This window comes from Heterodontus francisci, chromosome 17 (assembly GCF_036365525.1).
Source record: "Heterodontus francisci isolate sHetFra1 chromosome 17, sHetFra1.hap1, whole genome shotgun sequence".
NCBI classification, from domain to species: domain Eukaryota; kingdom Metazoa; phylum Chordata; class Chondrichthyes; order Heterodontiformes; family Heterodontidae; genus Heterodontus; species Heterodontus francisci.
In genome coordinates, this window is record NC_090387.1 from 75,225,704 (window position 1) to 75,248,540 (window position 22,837).

At 43.4% G+C, this 22,837-nt stretch overlaps 2 protein-coding genes across 4 annotated transcripts in view; one reads left to right on the forward strand and one right to left on the reverse strand.

Annotated features, from left to right (window-relative positions):
• cfap263 (cilia and flagella associated protein 263) overlaps positions 1–15,024 on the reverse strand; it is a 49,710-nt gene extending 34,686 nt beyond the window's left edge. The window contains exon 1 of one of the 2 annotated variants that reach the window (XM_068049700.1): positions 11,983–12,062. In XM_068049700.1, the coding sequence (XP_067905801.1) occupies positions 11,983–12,035 (53 nt within the window). In that variant the 5' untranslated portion in view covers positions 12,036–12,062. Of the gene's footprint in view, positions 1–11,982; positions 12,063–14,859 lie in introns of those variants that run through there. The other variant, XM_068049701.1, reaches the window with a different exon arrangement.
• The window catches only part of csnk2a2b (casein kinase 2, alpha prime polypeptide b), a 61,678-nt gene continuing 48,941 nt past the window's right edge, over positions 10,101–22,837 (forward strand). For both annotated transcript variants that reach the window (XM_068049702.1, XM_068049703.1), the window contains exon 1: positions 10,101–10,655. In XM_068049702.1, the coding sequence (XP_067905803.1) occupies positions 10,552–10,655 (104 nt within the window). In that variant the 5' untranslated portion in view covers positions 10,101–10,551. The remainder of the gene's footprint in view (positions 10,656–22,837) is intronic.

The following is a 22,837-nucleotide window of genomic DNA, read 5'->3' on the forward strand; positions in this document are numbered from 1 at the left end:
TATAGTATAATATGAGACCCATTTCTTTATGATAGCTGAATAAATCATTTTTTTTATCATTATGTGTTCTGGGAATCTTAATGACCGTTTTAGGGCTTGAATTCAATTTATTGTGTGCATACTTATACATAACATGCTGTTTAATAAGAAGATTTATGGTGTAATGGAGAATATTTTAGTGTACCTGTATATTTAGATGTGGGAGTAGCAAAAAAATTAGTTAAAACTAAATAAATTAATGTAACAAAATAAATGGTGACATTTAAATTAATTGAATGAAGAAGTAAGATAAAATTTAATAATGAAAAAAAATAATTGTAGACATTTTCAAATAAAAGGAGTGGGAGTTAAAATAAGTTAAGAAAGAACCTGCATTTATATAACGTCTTTCACAAACTCAGGGCATTAAGCACATTACGGCCAATGAAGTACTTTTATGTGGTCAATGTTATAATGTAGGGAATGCGGACGCCAATTTCCATACAGCAATGTCCCATAGATTGCAATGAAATGAAAGACCAGATCATCTGTTTTAGGTGTTGTTTGAAGGTTAAAAGGACTGGGAGAGGAGTGCCATGGAACTTTTACGCCCAACTGAGAGATGATTAGGGCCCCAGTTTAACATCTTCTGTGAAAGTTGGCATCTCTGACTGTGCAGCACTCTCTCAGTGCTGTACTGAAGCGTCAGCCTAGATTATGTGCTCAAGTTTCTGGAGTGGAGATTGAACCCATAACCTGACTCAGCTGAGAGTGCTACTACTAATCTAAGGCTGACATCTTAAAATTCATGTGAAATTATATATTAAAGTATATGTATCCATATATGTTGGAAAAGGTAGGTCATGCCTGATGAATCTGAATTTTTGAAGAGGTGACTAAAGTAGTGGACAGAGGAATGTCTGTGGATGTTATTTGTTTGGACTTCCAAAAGGCAAATGATAAAGTCCCTCAGAAGAGACTATTATCTAAAGTTGAAGCTCATGGAATTGAAGGCAAATTACTGACCTGGTTAGGAAGCAGGTAGGTGATTGGTTTGAGAAAAAGCTACTTGTTTGGTGACTGTCTGGTAAGTGGTTAAGGTCCATTCTAATCCTAACGTTTAAAATAGCAAAGGAACTAGTGGTAACCTTAATAAAATATATTAAAAAAGGAAAATAAAATAAATAATTGAATAAAATAATTAAGTAGTTAATTAAAACACATTAAGGATGGCAGGACAGGTGATGTGTCATGGCTGCAGCATGTGGGAGCTCCTGGATGCCTGTGTGATCCAGGGCAAACACATCTGCAGTAAGTGCTTGCGGCTTGAAGAGCTTCGGCTCAGAGTCATTGGCGTGGAGTCCGAGCTGCAGACACCACGACACATCAGGGAGGAGGAAAGTTACCTGGACATTTTGTACCAGGAGGCGGTCACACCCCTTAGGATAGGGTCTTCTGATTTGGTCAGTGGTCAGGGACAGGAGCGTGTGGCTGCAGCTGAGGCAGGTAAGGGGACCCAGAGGGCAGGAGTGCAGGAGCTTCAGCCTTTGCAATTGTCCAACAGGTTTGAGGTTCTTTCAGCTTGTTTGAATGAGAGTGGGGGCTGCAGGGTGGATGAGCAACCTGACCATGGCACCATGGTACAGGAGGTACATGGTACATGGAGGGAGAAAAAAGGAATGTAGTGGTAGTAGGGGACAGTATAGTTAGAGGGATTGACACTATTCTCTGGAGCAAAGAGCGAGAATCCAGACGGCTGTGTTGCCTGCCTGGTGCCAGGGTTTGGGACATCTGCTCATGGCTGGAGAGGAACTTACTGGAGAAGATGTTTACAAAGAAGTAACAGATCAAGATTTATAGAGGTCAGGAGGCTTGACTTCTGGAATGTTTTTGGTTTCACTTTGAATGGTGACACAAGACAGTTGGTTTTTGCCTGCCAAGTAAAGACCCAGCTCATCTCTCTTGGAAAGAAACCCTGCATATCCAGTGTGTCAGTCTCCTCTTTCCTCCTGTATTTGAATAAACCCTGCGAATCTAATATGTGGAACTGAAATTCCTGTTCCTGCATTCTGCTGTAAGGCCGATCTGAAACCTCTGTTGCTGAATTTCTGGGAAAGACTACCCAAACTGATCTTCAATATCGCCTGGAAAGAACTGTTCCAGGAAGATCCCAGTGACAGCCAGCTATACACATTTGGGACGCCAAACCAAAGTAAAGGACATCGTTTCATATCTCCACTTTTTTCTTCAAGAATCAGCAAGTATTCAGCCTAAATTTTTTTTTTGTAACAGAGCTCTAAACAACAATCCCTTTTATTTTTCCGGTTAACCGGTGCATGTATGTGTGTGTGAGTGTGAGGGGCTAAGGTAAAAAGGGAACTTTAATATTTCAATCTGTGTGTTATGCTTTACTTCCATTATTAGTTAAGACTTGTTTTATAATAAACTGATAATGTTGTTGTTTATTAAAGAAAGCTGGTTAGTGTGTTTAATTCTGGGATAAAAATAAAGTCTGTGATTGACCATATGGGTAACTGGGAAAAAAATTTAATATATGTTGTGATCCATGGAGAAGTAGACCTAGAATAAACACTGCACTCCTCCCGCCTTGGTCGTAACATACAATAGAGGGCTCTTTTGGGGATAAACCCAACACCGTCGACATACAATTGTAAGTGGGGTAATAATAATTGGAAAGGAAAAAGAGACAGGTTTCTTGTGTAATAAAGTCTACCCCACCAGTAGACTTTAACAGTTGCTGTGACTTTTCTAGAGACAGAGGATGTATCGCTGAGTGATTGAAGGAACTTAACCAAGGTTAAGCTAATCGCATTGGCAGCAAAATTGGGGTTACAGTTAAAACCAGGGGCTAAGAAAGCAGACATTATTGAAATAATAGCACAACATTTGCAATTGGAAGAAGAAGAAAGCAAACCAGAGGGTAGTGCAGTTGAATTAGCTAAAATTCAGTTACAGATGAAGCAGCTTCAGCTTGAACAGAAAAAGAAGGAAAAATAATTGAAAAACCTTGAACTTGAAAGAGAATTGACAATGAAGAAACTTGAACTTGAGGAATGAAAGGGCTAGTAAGGATGAGGCAGAAGGAGATCTAGACAATCTCAAATTGAACTTCCTACTATCCAGTTAGCTAATATTTAATTGTTAGGGAGATATGACACTATGCTTTCATATTTAGATGCCAAACAATGACAAGATCTAACAAACTACTCACAGCATTTAAAAGAGTTTGTAGGGACAAGCCAGGAAGTACAACCTTAGCCACACATCTTGTGGATGTAGGGGAATTCTTTCCTATAAAACAGCATCCTTATCGCTTAAGTCCAGAGAAACAGGCCCAGGTAAAAGCAGAAATCTAATGCATGTTGGAAAATCATGCAATTGAACCCAGTCAAAGCAGCTGGAATTTGCCAGTGGTATTAATGCCTAATCCTGACTGTTCAACTAGACTTTGCAGAGACTACAGAAAGGTTAATGCAATCACAAAGGTAGACTCCTACCCAATTCCTCGCTTGGAAGACTGGATTGAGAGAGTGCCATGTTTCTTACAAAAATAGATTTGTTAAAGGGATACTGGTAAGTCCCTTTAACACCCTGAGCGACAGAAATATTGGCCTTTGTCACATCAGATGGTCTTTTCCAATGCAGAGTGATGCCATTCGGGCTAAAAAGTGCCCCAGCAACCTTTCAGAGACTAATGAACCAAGTGGTAGCCAGTGTTCCTAACTGTGTAGTTTACCTAGATGATGTGCCAGTATACAGTGACCACTTGAAACAACTAGAAGCTCTGCTTAAAAATTTAAATCAGCTAGTTTAGTAATAAACCTTGCCAAAAGTGAATTTGCAAAAACGAGATTGACCTACCAAGAACAGCGAAAGTACAAGCATTGGTGGAGTTCTCTACCCCTAAGTCTAAGCATGAAATCATGAGGTTTTTGGGCATGTGTGGTTTCTACCGAAAGTTTGTACCAAATTTCAGTGCCATAGCTGCTCCACTAACAGATTTGCTACAGAAAAAGAAAACTAAGGTAGTGTGGTCAGGGGAGTACCAAGTATCTTTTGAGAGGCTGAAAGCTATTTTATTAATGAACCAGTGTGGGCTGCTCCAAATTACACTAAGCCCTTCAAGGTAGCAATTGATGCTAGTGACCTGGGGGTCAGTGCATTTCTATTGCAAGATGATGAATCGGGCATAGAAAGGCCAGTGGGAGGCTTTTCCAAAAAGCTAAATCGACATCAACAAATCTATTCAACAGTGGAAAAGGAAACCCTAGGTTTATTATTGGCTCTTAAGCATTTTGAGGTCTATGTCCGCCACGACTACAGAGAGACACTAGTATATACTGATCATAACCTCCTAGCCTTTATGGAAAATTTAAAAACCGGAATGCCAGACTATTCTGATGGAGTTTACTATTGCAAGTGCATGGGTGCAGCTCCAACAACACTCAGGAAGCTCGATATCATCCAGGACAAAGCAGCCCGCTTGATTGGCATCCTATCCACCACCTTCAACATTCACTCTCTCCACCACCGGCGTATAGTGGCAGCAGGGTATACCATATACAAAATGCACTGCAGCAACTTGCCTCCTTCAACAGCTCCTTCTAAACCCGTAACCTCTACCACCTAGGCAGCAGATGCATGGGAACAGCATCACCTGCAAGTTCTCCTCGAAGCCACACACCATTCTGACTTGGAATTATATCACCAATCCTTCACTGTAGCTGGGTCAAAAACCTGGAACTCCGTTCCTAACAGCACTGTGGTGGACTGCAGCGATTCAAGAAGGCAGCTCACCACCACCTTCTCAAGGGCAATTAGGGATGGGCAACAAATTCACTGCAACAATGGTGAGCATCCTTGCCAGCAATTTTCACATCCCATGAAAGACTTTTTAAAAATCTATCACAGAACCATAGCAATATTAGGTACCTATAATGAGTTACAATGAAATGCATACCCCAGGCACAAAAATAGTATATAATCATTACTCATTGATGTCCTGTGGTGTTGCATAGGGGGAATAATGTCATAGCATTATATAGAATATACAGCACAGAAACAGGTCATTCAGCCCAACCAGTCCACGCCAGCATTTATACACCACTAGAACCTCCTCCCATCCTTCCTCATCTAACTCTATCAGCATAACCCTCTATTCTTTTCTCCCTCATACACTTATCTAGCTTGCCCTTAAATGCATCTATACTGTTAGCTGAACTACTCCCCATGGTAGCGAGTTCCACATTCTCATCACTCCCTAAAGAATTTTTTCCTGATTTCCTCATTTGATTTTTTGGTTCTGCTCTTCCCCTTGTGGGAACACACTCTCTCTGTCTATCAAAAGCTTTCATAATTCTAAAGACTTTTATTAGGTCACCCCTCAGCCTTCTCTTTTCAAGAGAAGAGATCCAGCCTGTTCATTCTTTCCTGATAGTTATAATCTTGCAGTTCTGGTATCACCCTTATAGGTTTATTCTCTCTCCAGTGCCTCTATCTCTTTTATATAGTGATCAGAAGTAGACACAGTACTTCAAGTGTTTTCTAACCAAGGTTTGATACAAATTTAGCACAACCTTTCTACTTTTCAAATCTAGAATTAAACTCGAATGCTTGGCTTGTTTTTGTTATGGCCTTATTGACCTGTGTCACAACTTCTAATGATTTGTGTATTTATACTCCCTGATCCATTTGTTCCTCGACCCCACTTAAATTCTTATTTTCTATGTAATATGTGACCTCTTTACTTTTATTACCAGAATATAATATCTCACATATAATAATAAATAAAAACAAGAAATGCAGGAACCACTCAGCAAGTCTGGCAGCATCTGTGGAAAGAGAAGCAGAGTTAACGTTTCGGGACAGTGACCCTTCTTCGGAACTGACAAATATTAAAAATGTCACAGGTTATAAGCAAGTGAGGTGAGGGTGGGGCAAGAGATAACAAAGGAGAAGGTGTAGATTGGACAAGGCCACATAGCCGACCAAAAGGTCATGGAGCAAAGGCAAACGATGTGTTAATGGTGTGTTGAAAGACAAAGCATTAGTACAGAAAAGGTGTTAACGGACTGAATATTGAACAGCAGCAAGTGCAAACGTGAAAAAAAAAACAGTGGGTAAGCAAACTGAACAAACTAAGATGAAATGAAATAAATGCAAAAAAAGGTTGTAAAAAATGTAAAAAAGAAAAAAAGAAAGAAAAAAGAAAAAACAACTAAGAATGAAAGTAAAATGGGGGACTGTCATGCTCTGAAATTATTGAACTCAATATTCAGTCCGGCAGGCTGTAGTGTGCCTAATCGATAGATGTGATGCTGTTCCTCGAGCTTGCGTTGAAGTTCACTGGAACACTGCAGCAATCTCAGGACAGAGATGTGAGCATGAGAGCAGGGAGGAGTGTTGAAATAAACAAAAGAACAAAGAAAATTACAGCACAGGAACAGGCCCTTCGGCCCTCCAAGCCTGCGCAAGCAACCGGAAGCTCAGGGTCCTGCTTGCGGACTGAGCGGAGGTGTTCCGCAAAGCGGTCACCCAGTCTGCGCTTGGTCTCCCCAATGTAGAGGAGACCACATTGTGAGCAGCGAATACAGTATACTACATTGAAATAAGTACAAGTAAATCACTGCTTCACCTGAAAGGAGTGTTTGGGGCCTGGGATAGTGAGGAGAGAGGAGGTAAATGGGCAGGTATTACACCTCCTGCGATTGCAGGGGAAGGTGCCATGGGACGGGGACGAGGTGGTGGGGGTAATGGAGGAGTGGACCAGGTGTCGCGGAGGGAACGATCCCTTCGGAATGCTGACAGGGGAAGAGAGGGGAAGATGCGTTTAGTAGTGGCATCACGCTGGAGGTGGCGGAAATGGTGGAGGATGATCCTTTGGATATGGAGGCTGATGGGGTGGAAAGTGAGTACAAGGGGAACCCTGTCACGGTTCTGGGAGGGAGGGGAAGGGTTGAGGGCAGAGGTACGGGAAATGGGCCGGACACGGTTGAGGGCCCTGACAACAACAGAGGGGGAGAATCCTCGGTTGAGGAAAAAGGTCATACCAGAAGCACCGTCATGGAAGGTAGCATCATCAGAGCAGATGCGTCGAAGACGGAGAAACTGGGAGAATGGAATGGAGTCCTTACAGGAGGTAGGGTGTGAAGAAGTGTAGTCGAGGTAGCTGTGAGAGTCGGTGGGCTTATAATGGATATTAGTAGACAACCTATCCCCAGAGATGGAGACAGAGAAGTCGAGGAAGGGAAGGGAAGTGTCAGAGATGGACCATGTAAAGGTGAGAGAAGGGTGGAAATTGGAAGCAAAGTTGCAAAGGTTTTCCAGTTCGGGGCGGGAGCAGGAAACAGCACCGATACAGTCATCAATGTACCGGAAAAAGAGTTGGGGGAGGGGGCCTGAGTAGGACTGGAACAAAGAATGCTCGACATATCCCACAAAAAGACAAGCATAACTAGGACCCATGCGGGTACCCACAGTGACACCTTTTACTTGAAGGAAGTGCGTGGAGTTGAAGGAGAAGTTGTTCAATGTGAGAACAAGTTCAGCCAGGCGGAGGAGGGTGGTGGTGGATGGGGACTGGTTGGGCCTCTGTTCCAGGAAGAAGCGGAGAGCGCTCAAACCATCCTGGGCAAAATATCCATTATAAGCCCACCGACTCCCACAGCTACCTCGACTACACTTCTTCACACCCTACCTCCTGTAAGGACTCCATTCTATTCTCCCAGTTTCTCCGTCTTCGACGCATCTGCTCTGATGATGCTACCTTCCATGATGGTGCTTCTGGTATGACCTCCTTTTTCCTCAACCGAGGATTCCCCCCCACTGTTGTTGACAGGGCCCTCAACCGTGTCCGGCCCATTTCCCGTACCTCTGCCCTCAACCCTTCCCCTCCCTCCCAGAACCGTGACAGGGTTCCTCTTGTCCTCACTTTCCACCCCATCAGCCTCCATATCCAAAGGATCATCCTCCGCCATTTCCGCCACCTCCAGCGCGATGCCACTACCAAACACATCTTCCCCTCCCTTCCCCTGTCAGCATTCCGAAGGGATCATTCCCTCCGCGACACCCTGGTCCACTCCTCCATTACCCCCACCACCTCGTCCCCATCCCATGGCACCTTCCCCTGCAATCGCAGGAGGTGTAATACCTGCCCATTTACCTCCTCTCTCCTCACTATCCCAGGTCCCAAACACTCCTTTCAGGTGAAGCAGCGATTTACTTGTACTTCTTTCAATGTAGTATACTGTATTCGCTGCTCACAATGTGGTCTCCTCTACATTGGGGAGACCAAGCGCAGACTGGGTGACCGCTTTGCGGAACACCTCCGCTCAGTCCGCAAGCAGGACCCTGAGCTTCCGGTTGCTTGCCATTTCAACACACCCCCCTGCTCTCATGCTCACATCTCTGTCCTGGGATTGCTGCAGTGTTCCAGTGAACATCAACGCAAGCTCGAGGAACAGCATCTCATCTACCGATTAGGCACACTAAAGCCTGCCGGACTGAACATTGAGTTCAATAATTTCAGAGCATGACAGCCCCCCATTTTACTTTCATTTTTAGTTGTTTTTTCTTTTTTCTTTTTTTCTTTTTTACATTTTTTACAACCTTTTTTTGCATTTATTTAATTTCATCTTAGTTTGTTCAGTTTGCTTACCCACTGTTTGCACTTGCTGCTGTTCAATATTCAGTCCGTTAACACCTTTTCTGTACTAATGCTTTGTCTTTCAACACACCATTAACACATTGTTTGCCTTTGCTCCATGACCTTTTGGTCGGCTATGTGGCCTTGTCCAATCTACACCTTCTCCTTTGTTATCTCTTGCCCCACCCCCACCTCACTTGCTTATAACCTGTGACATTTTTAATATTTGTCAGTTCCGAAGAAGGGTCACTGACCCGAAACGTTAACTCTGCTTCTCTTTCCACAGATGCTGCCAGACCTGCTGAGTGGTTCCAGCATTTCTTGTTTTTATTTCAGATTTCCAGCATCCGCAGTATTTTGCTTTTATAATATCTCACACTTATCTATGTCAAAATTTATTCACATCAAGTCTAGTCTTGAAGTGAATCAAGATTAGAAGCTGGGCATGCAGATAGAATTCAGACGGCATTTTGGAGTCGCACTTCATGCCATTATTTTTGTATTGCAATTCTAAATTCTATGTCCACATTTCTGATAGTAATTGCCGATGTATACTTGTCATGCTGTAATTACACCTCCCACCAGTGGTGGTGCTGCGGCTTAATTGCTGTTTGACAAGATTTTTACTTTTGCTTACCACCTTCTATATAGTAAAAAGTGTCAAGATGTTTCACAGGAGCGTTATAAAACAATGTTTGACACCAAGCCACATAATGGGATATTTGGACAGGTAACCAAAAGGTTGGCCAAAGAACAGGTAGGGTTTAAGGAGTGTCTTTAAGAAGAAAAGAGAGGTTGAGAGATGGACAGCTTTAGGGAGGAAATTCCAGAATTTAGGAACTAGGCAGCTGAAGGTGTGGCCACTAGCGTTAGCGTGATGGAAATCAGGATGAGAAAGAGTCCAGAATAGGAGGACTGCAGATATCTGAGAGTTGTAGGTCTGGGGGAGATGACAGAGATAGGGGGGGGGGGGGCAAGACCATGGAGCCATTTGAGCACTAGGATGAGGATATTAAATTCTAGGCCCTGCTGGATTGGGAGTCAGTGCAAGTCAGCAAGTACCCACAATGATGGATGAAATGGACTTGGTTTGAATTTGGATAGGGACAGCTTTGAGGTTGGAACATGGGATGGTGCCTAAGAGTGTGTTGGAATAGTTGAGTCTTGAGGTAACAAAAGTCATGGATGAGGATTTCAGTAGTCCAGGTGGGAGGAAATGCTGGAGATGGTGTCTGTTTTGTATCACTGGTGGGGGGGTAGGAGTGCTTTTTGTTGGAATCTGCACCAAGTGCCATTAAATCGAGAAAAAGGGGCAATGTATCCTTCAGGCAGAGTGCGGTGACTCTCGCCGGCATTTTGTTCAGAAGCCGCTAGGTAGCGCTGCCGCTGGAGTCTGTAGCTGGTGTGTATCAGGTTCATTTAGGTGCCGCTAGGAGCCGCTGCTGCCGGCGTCCGTCAGCCTGTACCCTCGGTCTCTTCTCGCTGACAGACCGAGGTTGTGACCGGTTTCTCAGGGTTGGGTCCGCACCCGGCGGAACGTTTTCTTCCGCTGCGGGCCTCACTCTGGGAAGCCCGGCTCGGTTTCGTTGACCGGCCTCCGGTCCGCTTTGCTGTGTGACCCTTCCCCTCCACCCCCGGGTCCCGCTCTCGTTGCCCCGGCCTTGCCCACCTACCCACTCCCGGGCCCTGCTCTCGTTGCTTGGGCCTTTCCCACCTTCCCTCCCTCTCCCGTCCCGGGGAAGCTCTTACTGGCTCCCCGAACTCTGTTGCTGAAGTTATCCCGGGCGGTGCTGCGTGGATTGCAGCCGGGCCTGGCTCCCGATAGTCGGTGCGGCCTCTTTGTCCCCCCCGCGGCCTCCCGCTGGGGATTTCGCCCCCTTGTCCCAGAGCTGAGCCCTGGCTTTGCCATGCCGGGTCCGGCTACCGGGAGCAGGGCCCGCGTGTACGCCGAGGTAAACAGCCTGAAACCCCGCGAGTACTGGGACTACGAGTCGCACGTTCCCGAGTGGGGGTAAGGAACAATTATATTCTAACAATGAAGTTGTATACTAACTTGAATGTATAGGCATCTGTCTGTAGGCGGGAATAGATAGACATCTGTTGGGTGGATTAATGGAAATATATACAGCACAATAATAGCAATGTATAGGATGGATGTGTAGAAATATATATTGTGTGCATATAGATATGTGTTGGGTGGATGGAGAGATTTCTGTATTGGGTATATACAAATGGGTAGAATATATAATTGGCAATAAGACTAGAAATAATCTTTACTTTCTATAGAAATGGGCTCTATCTGGCTTGATTATATAAATATCTAATTGTTAGAACCTCTTGAGTACTTAATTTATTTCTTGATAAACTTGATGGAGCATCATATTATGATTTTTCAATCCTTTGTTAATGAGAGACTAGATAGGCTAGGGTTGTTTTCCGTAGAGCAGAGAAGGCTGAGGGGAGGGGACGGTGGGGGGTGGACCTGATTGAGGTATACAAAATTATGTGGGAGTTAGATAGGAAGAAATTTTTTCCCTTAACAGAGGTGTCAATCACCAGAGGGCATAGATTTAAGGTAAGGGGCAGGAGGTTTAGAGGGGATTTGATGAAACATTTTTTCACCCAGAGGGTGGTTGGAATCTGGAACGCACTGTCTGAAGGGGTGGTAGAGGCGGGAATCCTCACAACATTTAAGAAGTATTTAGATGAGTACTTGAAATGCCACAGCATACAAGGCTACGGGCCAAGTGCTGGAAAATGGGATTAGAATAGTTAGATGCTTGATGACTGGCATGAACATGATGGGCCGAAGGGCCTGTTTCTGTGCTGTATAACTCTATGACTGACAGAGTCAGAGTCATCAGAAGTCCACATCATTCGGCACTTGTTTTTGCAGTCATTAATGCGCAGAAATGAAAAGAAGTCAAACTGTTGCCATCTTAAAAACTTTATGTTCTAAAAGGAGACCACTATTTGGGTTGCAAACTATTGCTCAAGCTATTTGGGATGCTATTTGATTTCTTTGAATATTTTCCTAAATGCTGCCAATGTAAGATTAGAACCAACTGGATCCTCTTGGCAATTTCACTAATGTGAAATCTGAGCCAGTACTCAAGCACGATTGATGATTGACCTGCCAGCTTAGCTCACTGATGAGACCCTGGAGATTAGACTTGTCACTAGGACTGGGATTCTTCTCATGTGCCTCCATACAAACCTGCAAGCCAATGATGCAACAAGCAGGGTATTCCTAACTGGACAAAGAGCAGAAAGGTTGCCAGTACCCTGAGTGATTAAGGCCTTTATGCTAAAGCTCTTGCTGACCTCTGTGTACATACTTGGCCTGAGGTAAACATAACATGTTCCTACTGGGAGAGGTAATGGCATCCATGTTGGGTAAACCAAAACTACTCGTGGATTTCTGAAAAACACAGATTGTTAAGCATGGTGAGTGGTTTCTATGTATGCTAGACAGCTATCTGACCATAAAGAAACATTTTCCTAATGACCTGATGAAGTTTATTTTTCATTATTACTCAGTCTTGTCTGAGGTCACACTTGTGTATTTTTTTTTGTTTTTGTGTAGAACATTTGCTTTAGTGTCAGATATTTTATAAGAACAAGCTGTTCTTGTAAGGTGAATTAAAAATGTGTGATGTGATTTGCTGCTGTAACATTGACAGTAAAGAGAAAGAAAAAGCAGGGCTAAGGTAAGACAGGTGTTCAAACCAGGTTGAATGCAGAGTCTGACTGCACAATCCAAAAGTATTCAAGATGTTCCTGGGTTGTATCCAGTGAGGAATTAATTATTTATGACATTTGTTTTCCTCATGTTCTAAATTTAAGACCCAGAGGCTTCCATTTCCACAAAAGTAAAACAAATATTGGTGTGTCTCACATGATCAAAAGGTGCGCCCAGTTTCTGTGATGTTTAGCCTGGCTCTAGGTAGCCTTAGGCACCATTCATGTTGCCTTTGTACTCGCAGGCACCTTGGGCACAGTAACTGTATGTGTACCGAACATACATCCTTATCCAGATTGTCTGGCATCGGGGTATGTTGTAATGCACGTTAGCCTGACGCAATGACTTTAAGGTTGGTTGTATTGGTGGACATATCTAAAGGGATCTTGTGTCTGTTTGCAAATATCTGAGTGAGAGGATCCAGAAATATTTTGGAAACACCTTCTCGCAGAATGTAGGCAAATATTGGATAGGTGTGAAAATCTGAAATTTGAATTCCTGACACTCCATATCCGTTAAAATGCCTAGAATAGAGAAGGGAATCGAGGCTTTCAGTAAGTGGTGGGTTGGGGGGAGGGGGTAGTAAAGAAAATCAAAAATATCTTTAAAAATCTAAAGACAGGATACTCCTTGAGGGAGAGGAAACATGGCTAGTATATGAGGTTCCATACATTAATGACACCAGCTCTACCTTTTCTTTGAGCAGTTGCGTTTATCCAGTCTAGGATGAGTCATGGTTTGCTCCAGTTAAACATTTGGAAGACATAAATCATCATCTCTGGCTTCCAACACAAACACCCTCCCACTGACTCCATAACTCTCTTTTCCCCCCCCCCCCCCCCACACTTTTGGTGACTGTTTTGAGGTAAATGGATGCACAACCTTGATGCCCTGTTTTACCCCAAGCTAAGTTTCAGATCCCTTATTCTCTCAAAGAATGCTTACTTCCACCTGCATAATAATGCTCTACTCAACAACCTTAGCCTATCTGTTGCTGTACCCTCATTTATGCTTTAGTCACCTCCTGACTTGATTGCTCCAATGCTCTCCCATCTGCCATAAACCAGTTCATTCAAAACTGTACTGATCCTACCTCACCCTGCACCAAGTCCCGCTCACCTGTCGATGCTGACTTGCTTTGGCTCCTCGTCCTTCAAATTTAAATTTGCTTTTGGGCTGGAGGAAGGTGTGTAGTGGAGTTCCCCAGGGGTCATTGATGGGACCCTTGCTTTTCCTGATATACATGACCTCGACCTTTGTGTACAGAACACAATTTCGAAGTTTGTTGATGATACAAAACTTGGAAGCATTGTGAACTGTGAGGAAAGTGTAGAACCTCAAAAGGGCATAGACAAGAAGGTGGTGGAATGGGCAGCGAGGTGGCAGATGAAGTTCAATGATCAGAAATGTGAAGTGATACATTTTGGTGGAAATAACATGGTGAGACAATGTAAAATAATGGGTACAATTCCAAAGTGGGTGCAGAAGCAGAGGGACCTGGGTGTATATGTGTATAAGTCATTGAAGGTGGCCGGACAGGTTGAGAGAGCAGTTAATAAATCATACAGTATCCTGAGCTTTATTAATAGGGGCATAGAGTACAGGAGCAAGGAGGTTATGTTGAACTTGTATAAAGCACTAGTTCGGCCTCAGCTGGAATATTGTGTCCAATTCTGGGCACCGCACTTTAGGAAGGATGTGAAGGCATTGTAGAGAGTGCAGAAAAGATTCACAAGAGTGGTTCCAGGGATGAGGAACTTCAGTTATGAAGATAGATTGGAGAAATTGGGACTGCTTTCCTTGAAGAGAAGGCTGAGAGGTGATTTGATAGAGGTATTCAAAATCATGAGTGGTCTGGACAGACTAGATAGAGAGAAACTGTTCCTACTCGTGAAAGGATCGAGAACAAGAGGGCACAGATTTAAAGTAATTAGTAAAAGAAGCAAAAGCGACATGAAAAACTTTTTTACACTGCAAGTGGTTAAGGTCTGGAATGCGCTGCCTGAGGGTGTGATGGAGGCAGGTTCAATTGAAGAATTCAAAAGGGAATTAGACTATTATATGAAAAGGAAGAATGTGCAGGGTTACAGGGAGAAGGCAGGGGGGGGTGGCAATAGGTGAATTGTCCATTCGGAGAGCTGGTGCAGACATGATGGGCCGAATAGTGTCCTTTTGCATTGTAACAATTCTTTGCTTTTGTTTTATTCTTGTGGGTAAATTCCTCCATGGTTTCTCCCCTTCCTAAACATCTCTAGCCCTACCTCCTCTCTTTCCTTCACCCACCCCCCTGGACATAGATGATATAATTAATGAATGAATGAATGCTGTCAAACTGGCTACGGAGAGGCTTAGAGTTCAGGGAGTATGAGTAGACTCAAGACACCATGTTCAGTCATGCAGAGTAGAAAGCAACAAAGCAAGCAGAATCCTATACTGTATTGCTAGATCAGTGGAGTATAAATCTGAATTTTACCTGATGAAGCAGTAAAATGATTGAGTCAGTCTGCCAACGGCTTAGGGCCCTCAGTTCTGTCCATGAGACCACAAGGACCTGAATCCAAGGCCTGAAATTGGTGTAAAGAAAGGAGCATGAGGCTGATCACTAGTGTTAGGAGATTTGCAAGGAAAATTTAGAAAAACTTGTAGTCTTAAGGTTTCAAATGAGGGGTGAGTGGGCAGTTTCTTTTAAGTTAATAGGTTAAATAAAAAGGTTAATCTGGAGCACAAGTTAAACAGTAACTGTAGGATGAGGTGCTAAGGTACAAACTAGTAAAAGACAATTTCTGGAATGTTGTCAGGAAGCACTTTCACAAATTGGAGGCAAAAACTCTGGAATCATTCGAGGCATTTGGGTACACTTGCTGGCATCTGAATGTCTGTCAATGGATGAGCCAGGTGGGCCAAATTTCTTTCCGCTTCTGGATTTACCTTTATGATCGTATGGTTGGCAGGTTGTTGAGGAGCAGCAGGCACTATTTCATTTAAAATAATCTTTTGGAAAGCCAATGACATTTCATTGGTGTATAGAGGGGGAGTATTTATGAGGGAACAGTCACCACGGTATCGTAAGATTGGCCATGGAAAAGGACAAGGAGCAATCGAAAGTGATGGGTGAATGTAATGCAGTTGATATGGTGTATATTGACTTCCAAAAGGTGTTTGATCAAACTTGGCAGCAAAGTTGAAGCCCATGGAATAATGGGGACAGTAGCAGTATGAATATGAAGTTGACTAAGTGACATGAAACAGTAGTGGTGAACTGTTGTTTCTTTAGACTGAAGGAACGTATACAATGGGGTTCCCCAGGGGCCTGTACTAGGACCACTGCTTTTCTTGATCTATATTAATGAGCTAGACTTGGGTGTGCACGGCACAATTTCAAAATATGTGAATGACAGAAAACTTGGATGTATTGTGAACTGTGAGGAGGATAGTGACAGATTTCAAGCAGACATGAACAAGCTAGTGGAATGGGTGGACACGTGGCAGATAAAATTTAATGCAGAGAAATGTGAAGTGGTACCATTTGGTAGGATGAACGAGGAGCGACAATGTAATATAAAGAGGGTGCGAGGGCAGAGAAACTGGGGGTATATGCACAAGTCATTGAATGTGGTAGGGCAGGTTGAGAAAGTAGTTTAAAAGGCACACTGGATCCTAAGCTTTATAAATAGAGGCATAGAGTACAAAAGCAAAGAATTTATGCTTGATCTTGATAAAATACTGGTTTGTCCTCAACTGGAGTATTGTGTCCAAATCTGGGCACTGCACTTTAGGAAGAATGTGAAGGCTTTGGAGACTGTGCAGAAAAGATTCAAGAAAATGGTTCCAGGGATGAGGGACTTGTTATATGGTTTGATTGGAGAAGAGAAGGCTGAGAGGAGATTTGGTAGAGGTGTTAAAAATGATGAGGGGTCTGGACAGAGTAGATAGAGAAAAATTGTTCCCATTGGCGAAGGGTCAAGAATAAGCGGACATTGAGTTAAGGTGAATAACAAAAGAATCAAGGGCGACATGAGGAAATAGCTTTCTACGCAGCGTGTGGTTAGGATCTCGAATGCACTACAAGAGTGTGGTGGAGGAAGGTACAATCAGGGCTTTCAAAAGAGACAAGTACCTGAAGAGAGAGAATTTGTGGGGGGGAATGTGACTTACTGGATTGCTCTACAGATAGCTGGCATAGACTTGATAAATGGCAGCCTCCTGTGCTGTAAATGACTGTGGCTATGGGCAAAGGCGGGGGAGTGCGATTAGCTGAATTACTCTTGCAAAGAGTTGCAAGGACATGACAGGCCAAATGGCCTCCTGTGCTGTTCATTCTATGATTCTATGAAATGTAATTTTTGGAGAGTGATATTAGAAATTTTACTCAGTGATAAATGTTTATAATTTGTCAAGTTTATTACAAACTTGCATTTATACAGCATTTTTCATGTTGAACTATCGGAAAGCACTTTACCCAATGAATTAATTTTTGGCAAAGTGAATATTAAAAGGAAAACACCATTCTGCGTCAGCACCGTTTAGTACAGAGCCAGAAGATGAATGACCATTACTTTTTAAGGGGATTGGGGGGGGGGGGGGGGGCGGGGGGAGAGTGTTGGTCAGGACAAATGCTGTTCTTCACATGGTACCATGGGAATTTTTAACATCTGCCATTGGTTTAACATTTTATCCAATGGATGGCTCCCTTTAACAACATAACATGTTGTCCATACTGCACTGGAGTGTCAGTCCAGATGATGTAGTCAAGCTCCTACCTTTCTTTCTTTTGGGCCTCCTTATCTCGAGAGACAATGGATACGCGCCTGGAGGTGGTCAGTGGTTTGTGAAGCAGCGCCTGGAGTGGCTATAAAGGCCAATTCTGGAGTGACAGGCTCTTCCACAGGTGCTGCAGAGAAATTTGTTTGTTGGGGCTGTTGCACAGTTGGCTCTCCCCTTGCGCCTCTGTCTTTTTTCCTGCCAACTACTAAGTCTCTTCGACTCGCCACAATTTAGCCCTGTCTTTATGGCTGCCCGCCAGCTCTGGCGAATGCTGGCAACTGACTCCCACGACTTGTGATCAATGTCACACGATTTCATGTCGCGTTTGCAGACGTCTTTATAACGGAGACATGGACGGCCGGTGGGTCTGATACCAGTGGCGAGCTCGCTGTACAATGTGTCTTTGGGGATCCTGCCATCTTCCATGCGGCTCACATGGCCAAGCCATCTCAAGCGCCGCTGACTCAGTAGTGTGTATAAGCTGGGGGTGTTGGCCGCTTCAAGGACTTCTGTGTTGGAGATATAGTCCTGCCACCTGATGCCAAGTATTCTCCGAAGGCAGCGAGTCAAGCTCCTAAAATGGGGCTAAAACCTGCAGTCTGAGTGAGCCATGCTGATTAATAGAGACAAAGCCATCAGGGATATTCAATCTGAATTCGAAGATGAGAGTTGAGTAGACTGGAGGATATGAGGCTCAGTGAAATTTTCTTGGGTATTGTTTTAAAGCTGAGTTGTTTGACGTTGGTGTTTACACATCAAGAACTGCTGAAATCCAGTAAAAACAGGAAATGGTGCAAATACTCAGCATGTCAGACAGTATCTATAGAGAGAGAAACATATTTGATGTTTCAGATCAATGAGTTTTCATCAGCTGAAAGGCAGCTAACTTTGCAATTCTTGGCATGCAAAGGAGTCTTGATTGATGCTTCACAGTTCTGTAGTTTGCAAAGGAGTGTCAAGACAGCATGCTGAACAACAGAAAACTCCCTTGAGAGAATTTCTAAAATGAGTGCAGAGTAATCCCCAGAGTTTCTGCCTCCAAAAGTGCAACTGCAGAAGACTCTGCTATGCAGCTGTAGCAAGGGTTGGTGTGATGCAATCTCCTGCTCCTGTGACACTTATTGTCAGGATCACATCACTACATACCAAGAATAAAGGTAGATACTTGGAGATACAATGTCCATAGTTCAAGGTTTATTCTGATTTAAATGGAAAGCCTTTGAAGAGGGACACCAGATAGTCAATCTACCAATAGTGGTTCTCTCATTTTTCAATGTGAGGATCTGCTGCAATTATTGGTACATTCCTGCCTGAGCTTCTGCAAAATGTTATCGGTTACCTAAAGTAAAATAGTGTTGTTGTTTTTAAAAATATATAAAGCACACATCAATAGCAAATAAGCCAATAAGTACAGAAAAACATATGAAATGCAGCATTCTCAAGGCATTGTGCTTACATTTGGATAACAGCAAAATACTGCGGATGCTGGAAATCTGAAATAAAAACAAGAAATGCTGGAACAACTCAGCAGGTCTGGCAGCATCTGTGAAAAGAGAAGCAGAGTTAATGGTTCGGGTCAGTGACCCTAGACAAAGACAGAAATTTGATGGCCTCACAAATATCCTAGGCTCCACAGAACCCAGTTTAAAAACTTAAGATATGTTTGCTTTACTTCACTGGATTTCTGTATCTCCACTGGTCTGTCGGGGGAAAGGCAAGAGGACTGGGCTGGGCACTCTAGTTTGTACTATTGAGAGGGGGAAAAAGAAGGGATAATTAGGATTAAATTTTTGGGAATAATGCAGAGGAGGCCTTTATCCTGCAACAAACCTGCGCCAGTTAGTAATTGGCAGAAGACTGGAGGCATGTGACCTCTGCCATGCAGTGATGTAGCTTTGTTGACACATGCAAATAACCTATGCCTGTCAACTGTCCGCTTTTAGCGAGCTGACCCTGTGCCCATTGCAGTTCTTAGGGCAGACTAACACGTTTATTAAAAAGTGTATAGTTTTGTACTTTGCAAGATGAGGGGTGTTGGTGCTGATGAACGAAATACCAGCAATAAGTTAGTGCCTGCAGGATGATGTACCCTCTGCAGTGCCCCTTATGAATGTTTCCATTTTCCCTACCAACAATTCCACAGCTTCTTGGTTATATTGAAATTTAATTTTTCTTTTCCAGTTTTCCCACTTTTTCTCTCAGGCGTTGGTGCCAGTGGAGAAGGAGCATGAGTGTGCACCATCAGTCGCCTGGTTCCTCAGCCAAATCTGTCAAGTGAGAATCTAGGCTGAATGTTAAGTTATTCTAACTGGCCTTCCATCTTCCACCATTCATAAACTTGAGCTCATCCAAAACTCTCATCTATCACCTTGAACTTGCAAAATGACATTGCCTCCTGATCTACCAATACCTTGATTATGAAATTCTCATCCTCATGTTCAAATCCTTCCATGGCCTCACACTTATCTATGTCATCTGCTCCAGCCCTAGAAGCCTCAGAACTGTACATTCCTTCAAATCTGGCTTGTGTATCCCCTGCTCCTGTTGCCCCACCATTGGTGGCAATACCTTCAGTCATCTAGGCCCTAAAATCTGGAATTCTCTCCCTAAATCTCTCTACCTCCCCTCCTTTAAGACCCTCCTTATCCAAGCCCACCTGTCTTAATATCTCTTTCTCTGGCTTGAGGTGTCCAAATTTTGTCTGATTATGCCCCTATGAAAGACTCATAATGTTTTAAGTTAAGGATGCTATATAAATGCAGGTTTTGTTTATCTTCCACATGCAAAGTGGCACAATAGAAGTGGTAGGTAACTCTAAGATTTCATTTTATGCCAAATTAGACCACAGAAGTGCTGTTAAGACTAAAATATCTTTTACTATGTCAAAGGCGCATTTAGTCACTAAACCAATATGGAAGCTTTGAGATTGCAAATCTATTTGTATAGTCCTGTCATGTGGGCCCCTGCAAGTAATTCATTTGAGACTGACCCAAATTCACTTTGCACAGGTCTGATGTCAATTTGTCCCAACGTCAATGGACAGTGGACTAACTTGTAGCATCATCCTATCTCTTAAAAGTGTTGTATACTACAAGAAGTTACACACACATGCCTTGACATTGCTGCCTGTTGTGTGGTTCAAGGACCTGGAGGTGAGTGCCCGTGGGTTTAGTAGAGCAGAATTGCTTTCCATCTTCAAGCCTGAGACTGGAATATTCATGATCTGCAAGTTTTTCCTCGCCAACCCCCATCTTCTAAGTAGTAGTTGTGTAATCTTTCTGTAAATGAAGTATAGACATTCCAAACATGCTGTTTCCATTGGAAGCGAAAGAATAGCCAGTATGATAACAGCACTACCAGCAGTCTGTACACAGCCCAGAGGTTTTTGTTTGTCGCAGTTTTCTGTCCTCCTGAAAGTCCTGCCTGATATGGGATTATGGTTAATAATAAAAACAAGAAATGCTGGAACCACTCAGCAGGTCTGGCAGCATCTGTGGAAAGAGAAGCAGAGTTAACGTTTCGGGTCAGTGACCATTCATTCCGAAGAAGGGTCACTGACCCGAAACGTTAACTCTGCTTCTCTTTCCACAGATGCTGCCAGACCTGCTGAGTGGTTCCAGCATTTCTTGTTTTTATTTCAGATTTCCAGCATCCGCAGTATTTTGCTTTTATTATTATGGGATTATGGTTATTGGGTGCCAGCAGTTCCAGAGTACTGCCTCCAAGGGGCTATTCTTGTGTGAGCCTGAACTGTTCAGGGCATTTCAAGAGTAGAAGACATAATATAAGTCCGAGACACTTATGGAGCTTTGAGCAGGGCTCACTGAATAACAATCAGAAATGTGTCTCTGGCTGATATTTTTCCTCCAACTTGTCCAAGAACATAGTGGTAATTGTGATGCCCCAACTGCTGCTTGAATCCGCATCTGATATGTGTTCCTTTAGTGCTAGACAAGGCAGTGCTTTCCAGCATTGAGACTGAGTGAGTGGAATGTTTATGGTCTACTCGTAAGATTCTCCACAAATGTATGGCGAAACCCCTCTGGTTTTTGTTTAACAGTGAATTTTAGTGTCATGATAAGTATAGAGGGAGATATGCACTCACTTCAAACTTACTGGCTTTAAAAGACAGAATTGAAATGTGCAGTAAGCTGCTGTGTTTGGCTAACAAACTCTACCTACTTCATTTTACATTTATGATGTACATTAGTGCACAGCCACAGCATTACTTGCAGGTCTGAGGAACGATAGTTTGTACTGCTATCCTGTGCTATACACCACACCACCTTTTGTTCAAGCTTGTCAATCTGTCTATTAATTGTTCTATTATGCCTGCTGTGGCTGCTTTTTCCTTTGCATTCTCTTTACCCAATTAAAATTCCCAGATCACGTTCTACCCAAGTCACTTCAGAGGATAGTGATATCACAGTAAGATTAGTTCTGATGCTGAAACATAGAAAAATAGGAGCAGGAGTTGGCCATGCGACCCTTCGAGCCTGCTCTGCCATTCGATACAATCATGACTGATCACCTGAACTCAGTAACCTGTTCCTGCTTTCTCCCCGTACCCCTTGATCCCATTAGCCCTAAGAACTATATCTAACTCTTTCTTGAATATATTTAATGATTTGGCCTCAACTGCTTTCCATGGTAGAGAATTCCACAGGTTCACCACTCTCTGGGTGAAGAAATCTCTCCTCATTTCAGTCCTAAATGGCTTACCCCTTATCCTTAGACTGTGACCCCTGGTCCTGGACTCCTCCGCCATCGGGAACTTCTTTCCTGCATCTAGTCTGTCCAGTCCTGTTAGAATTTTGTAGGTTTCTCTGAAATCCCCTCTCATTCTTCTAAACTCTAGCGAATACAAGCCCAGTCGACCCAAGTTCTCTTCATATGTCAGTCCTGCCATCACAGGAATCAGTCTGGTGAACCTTCGCTGCACTCCCTCTATAGCAGGAACATCCTTCCTCAGTAAAGGAGACCAAAACTGCACACAATACTCCAGATGTGGTCTCACCAAGGCTTTGTATAATTGCAGCAAGACATCCTTGCTCCTGTACACGAATCCTCTTGCTATGAAGGCCAACATACCATTTGCCTTCTTAACTGCCTGCTTACTTTCAGCGACTGGTGCACAAGGACACCCAGGTCTCGCTGCACCTCCCCCTTTCCCAATCTATCGCCGTTCAGCTGCTAATCTGCCTTTCAATTTTTGCCACCAAAGTGGATAACCTCACATTTATCCACATTATACTGCATCTGCCATGTATTTATCCACTCACGACACACGTCCAAATCACACTGGAGCTTCTCTGCATCCTCCTCACAGCTCACGCTCCCACCCAGCTTTGTGTTGTCTGCAAACTTGGATATAGTATATTTAATTCCTTTTTTTTGTTTGCTTGGAAACACTTAGAAACTGGCAGACTGACCTCATGATAAACCTCCAGTGATCAGGAATCTTTATTACAGACCTAAGCTTAATAGATAATGAATGTTGGATTCGGGAGGTTGTCATTGGGCCAAATGTTGCTGGAATGGGGCATCTGGCGGTATGCACCATTAAACTTTTTCCTGAACCCTTCAGATCCAAAAAAGTTTGCCCTGTAAGTGTGAAATGAAAAAGGCGCGACAAAGGCAAAGGGCATCTAGAAACTTAGTTAGTGATGGAACCAATTGTACCTCCA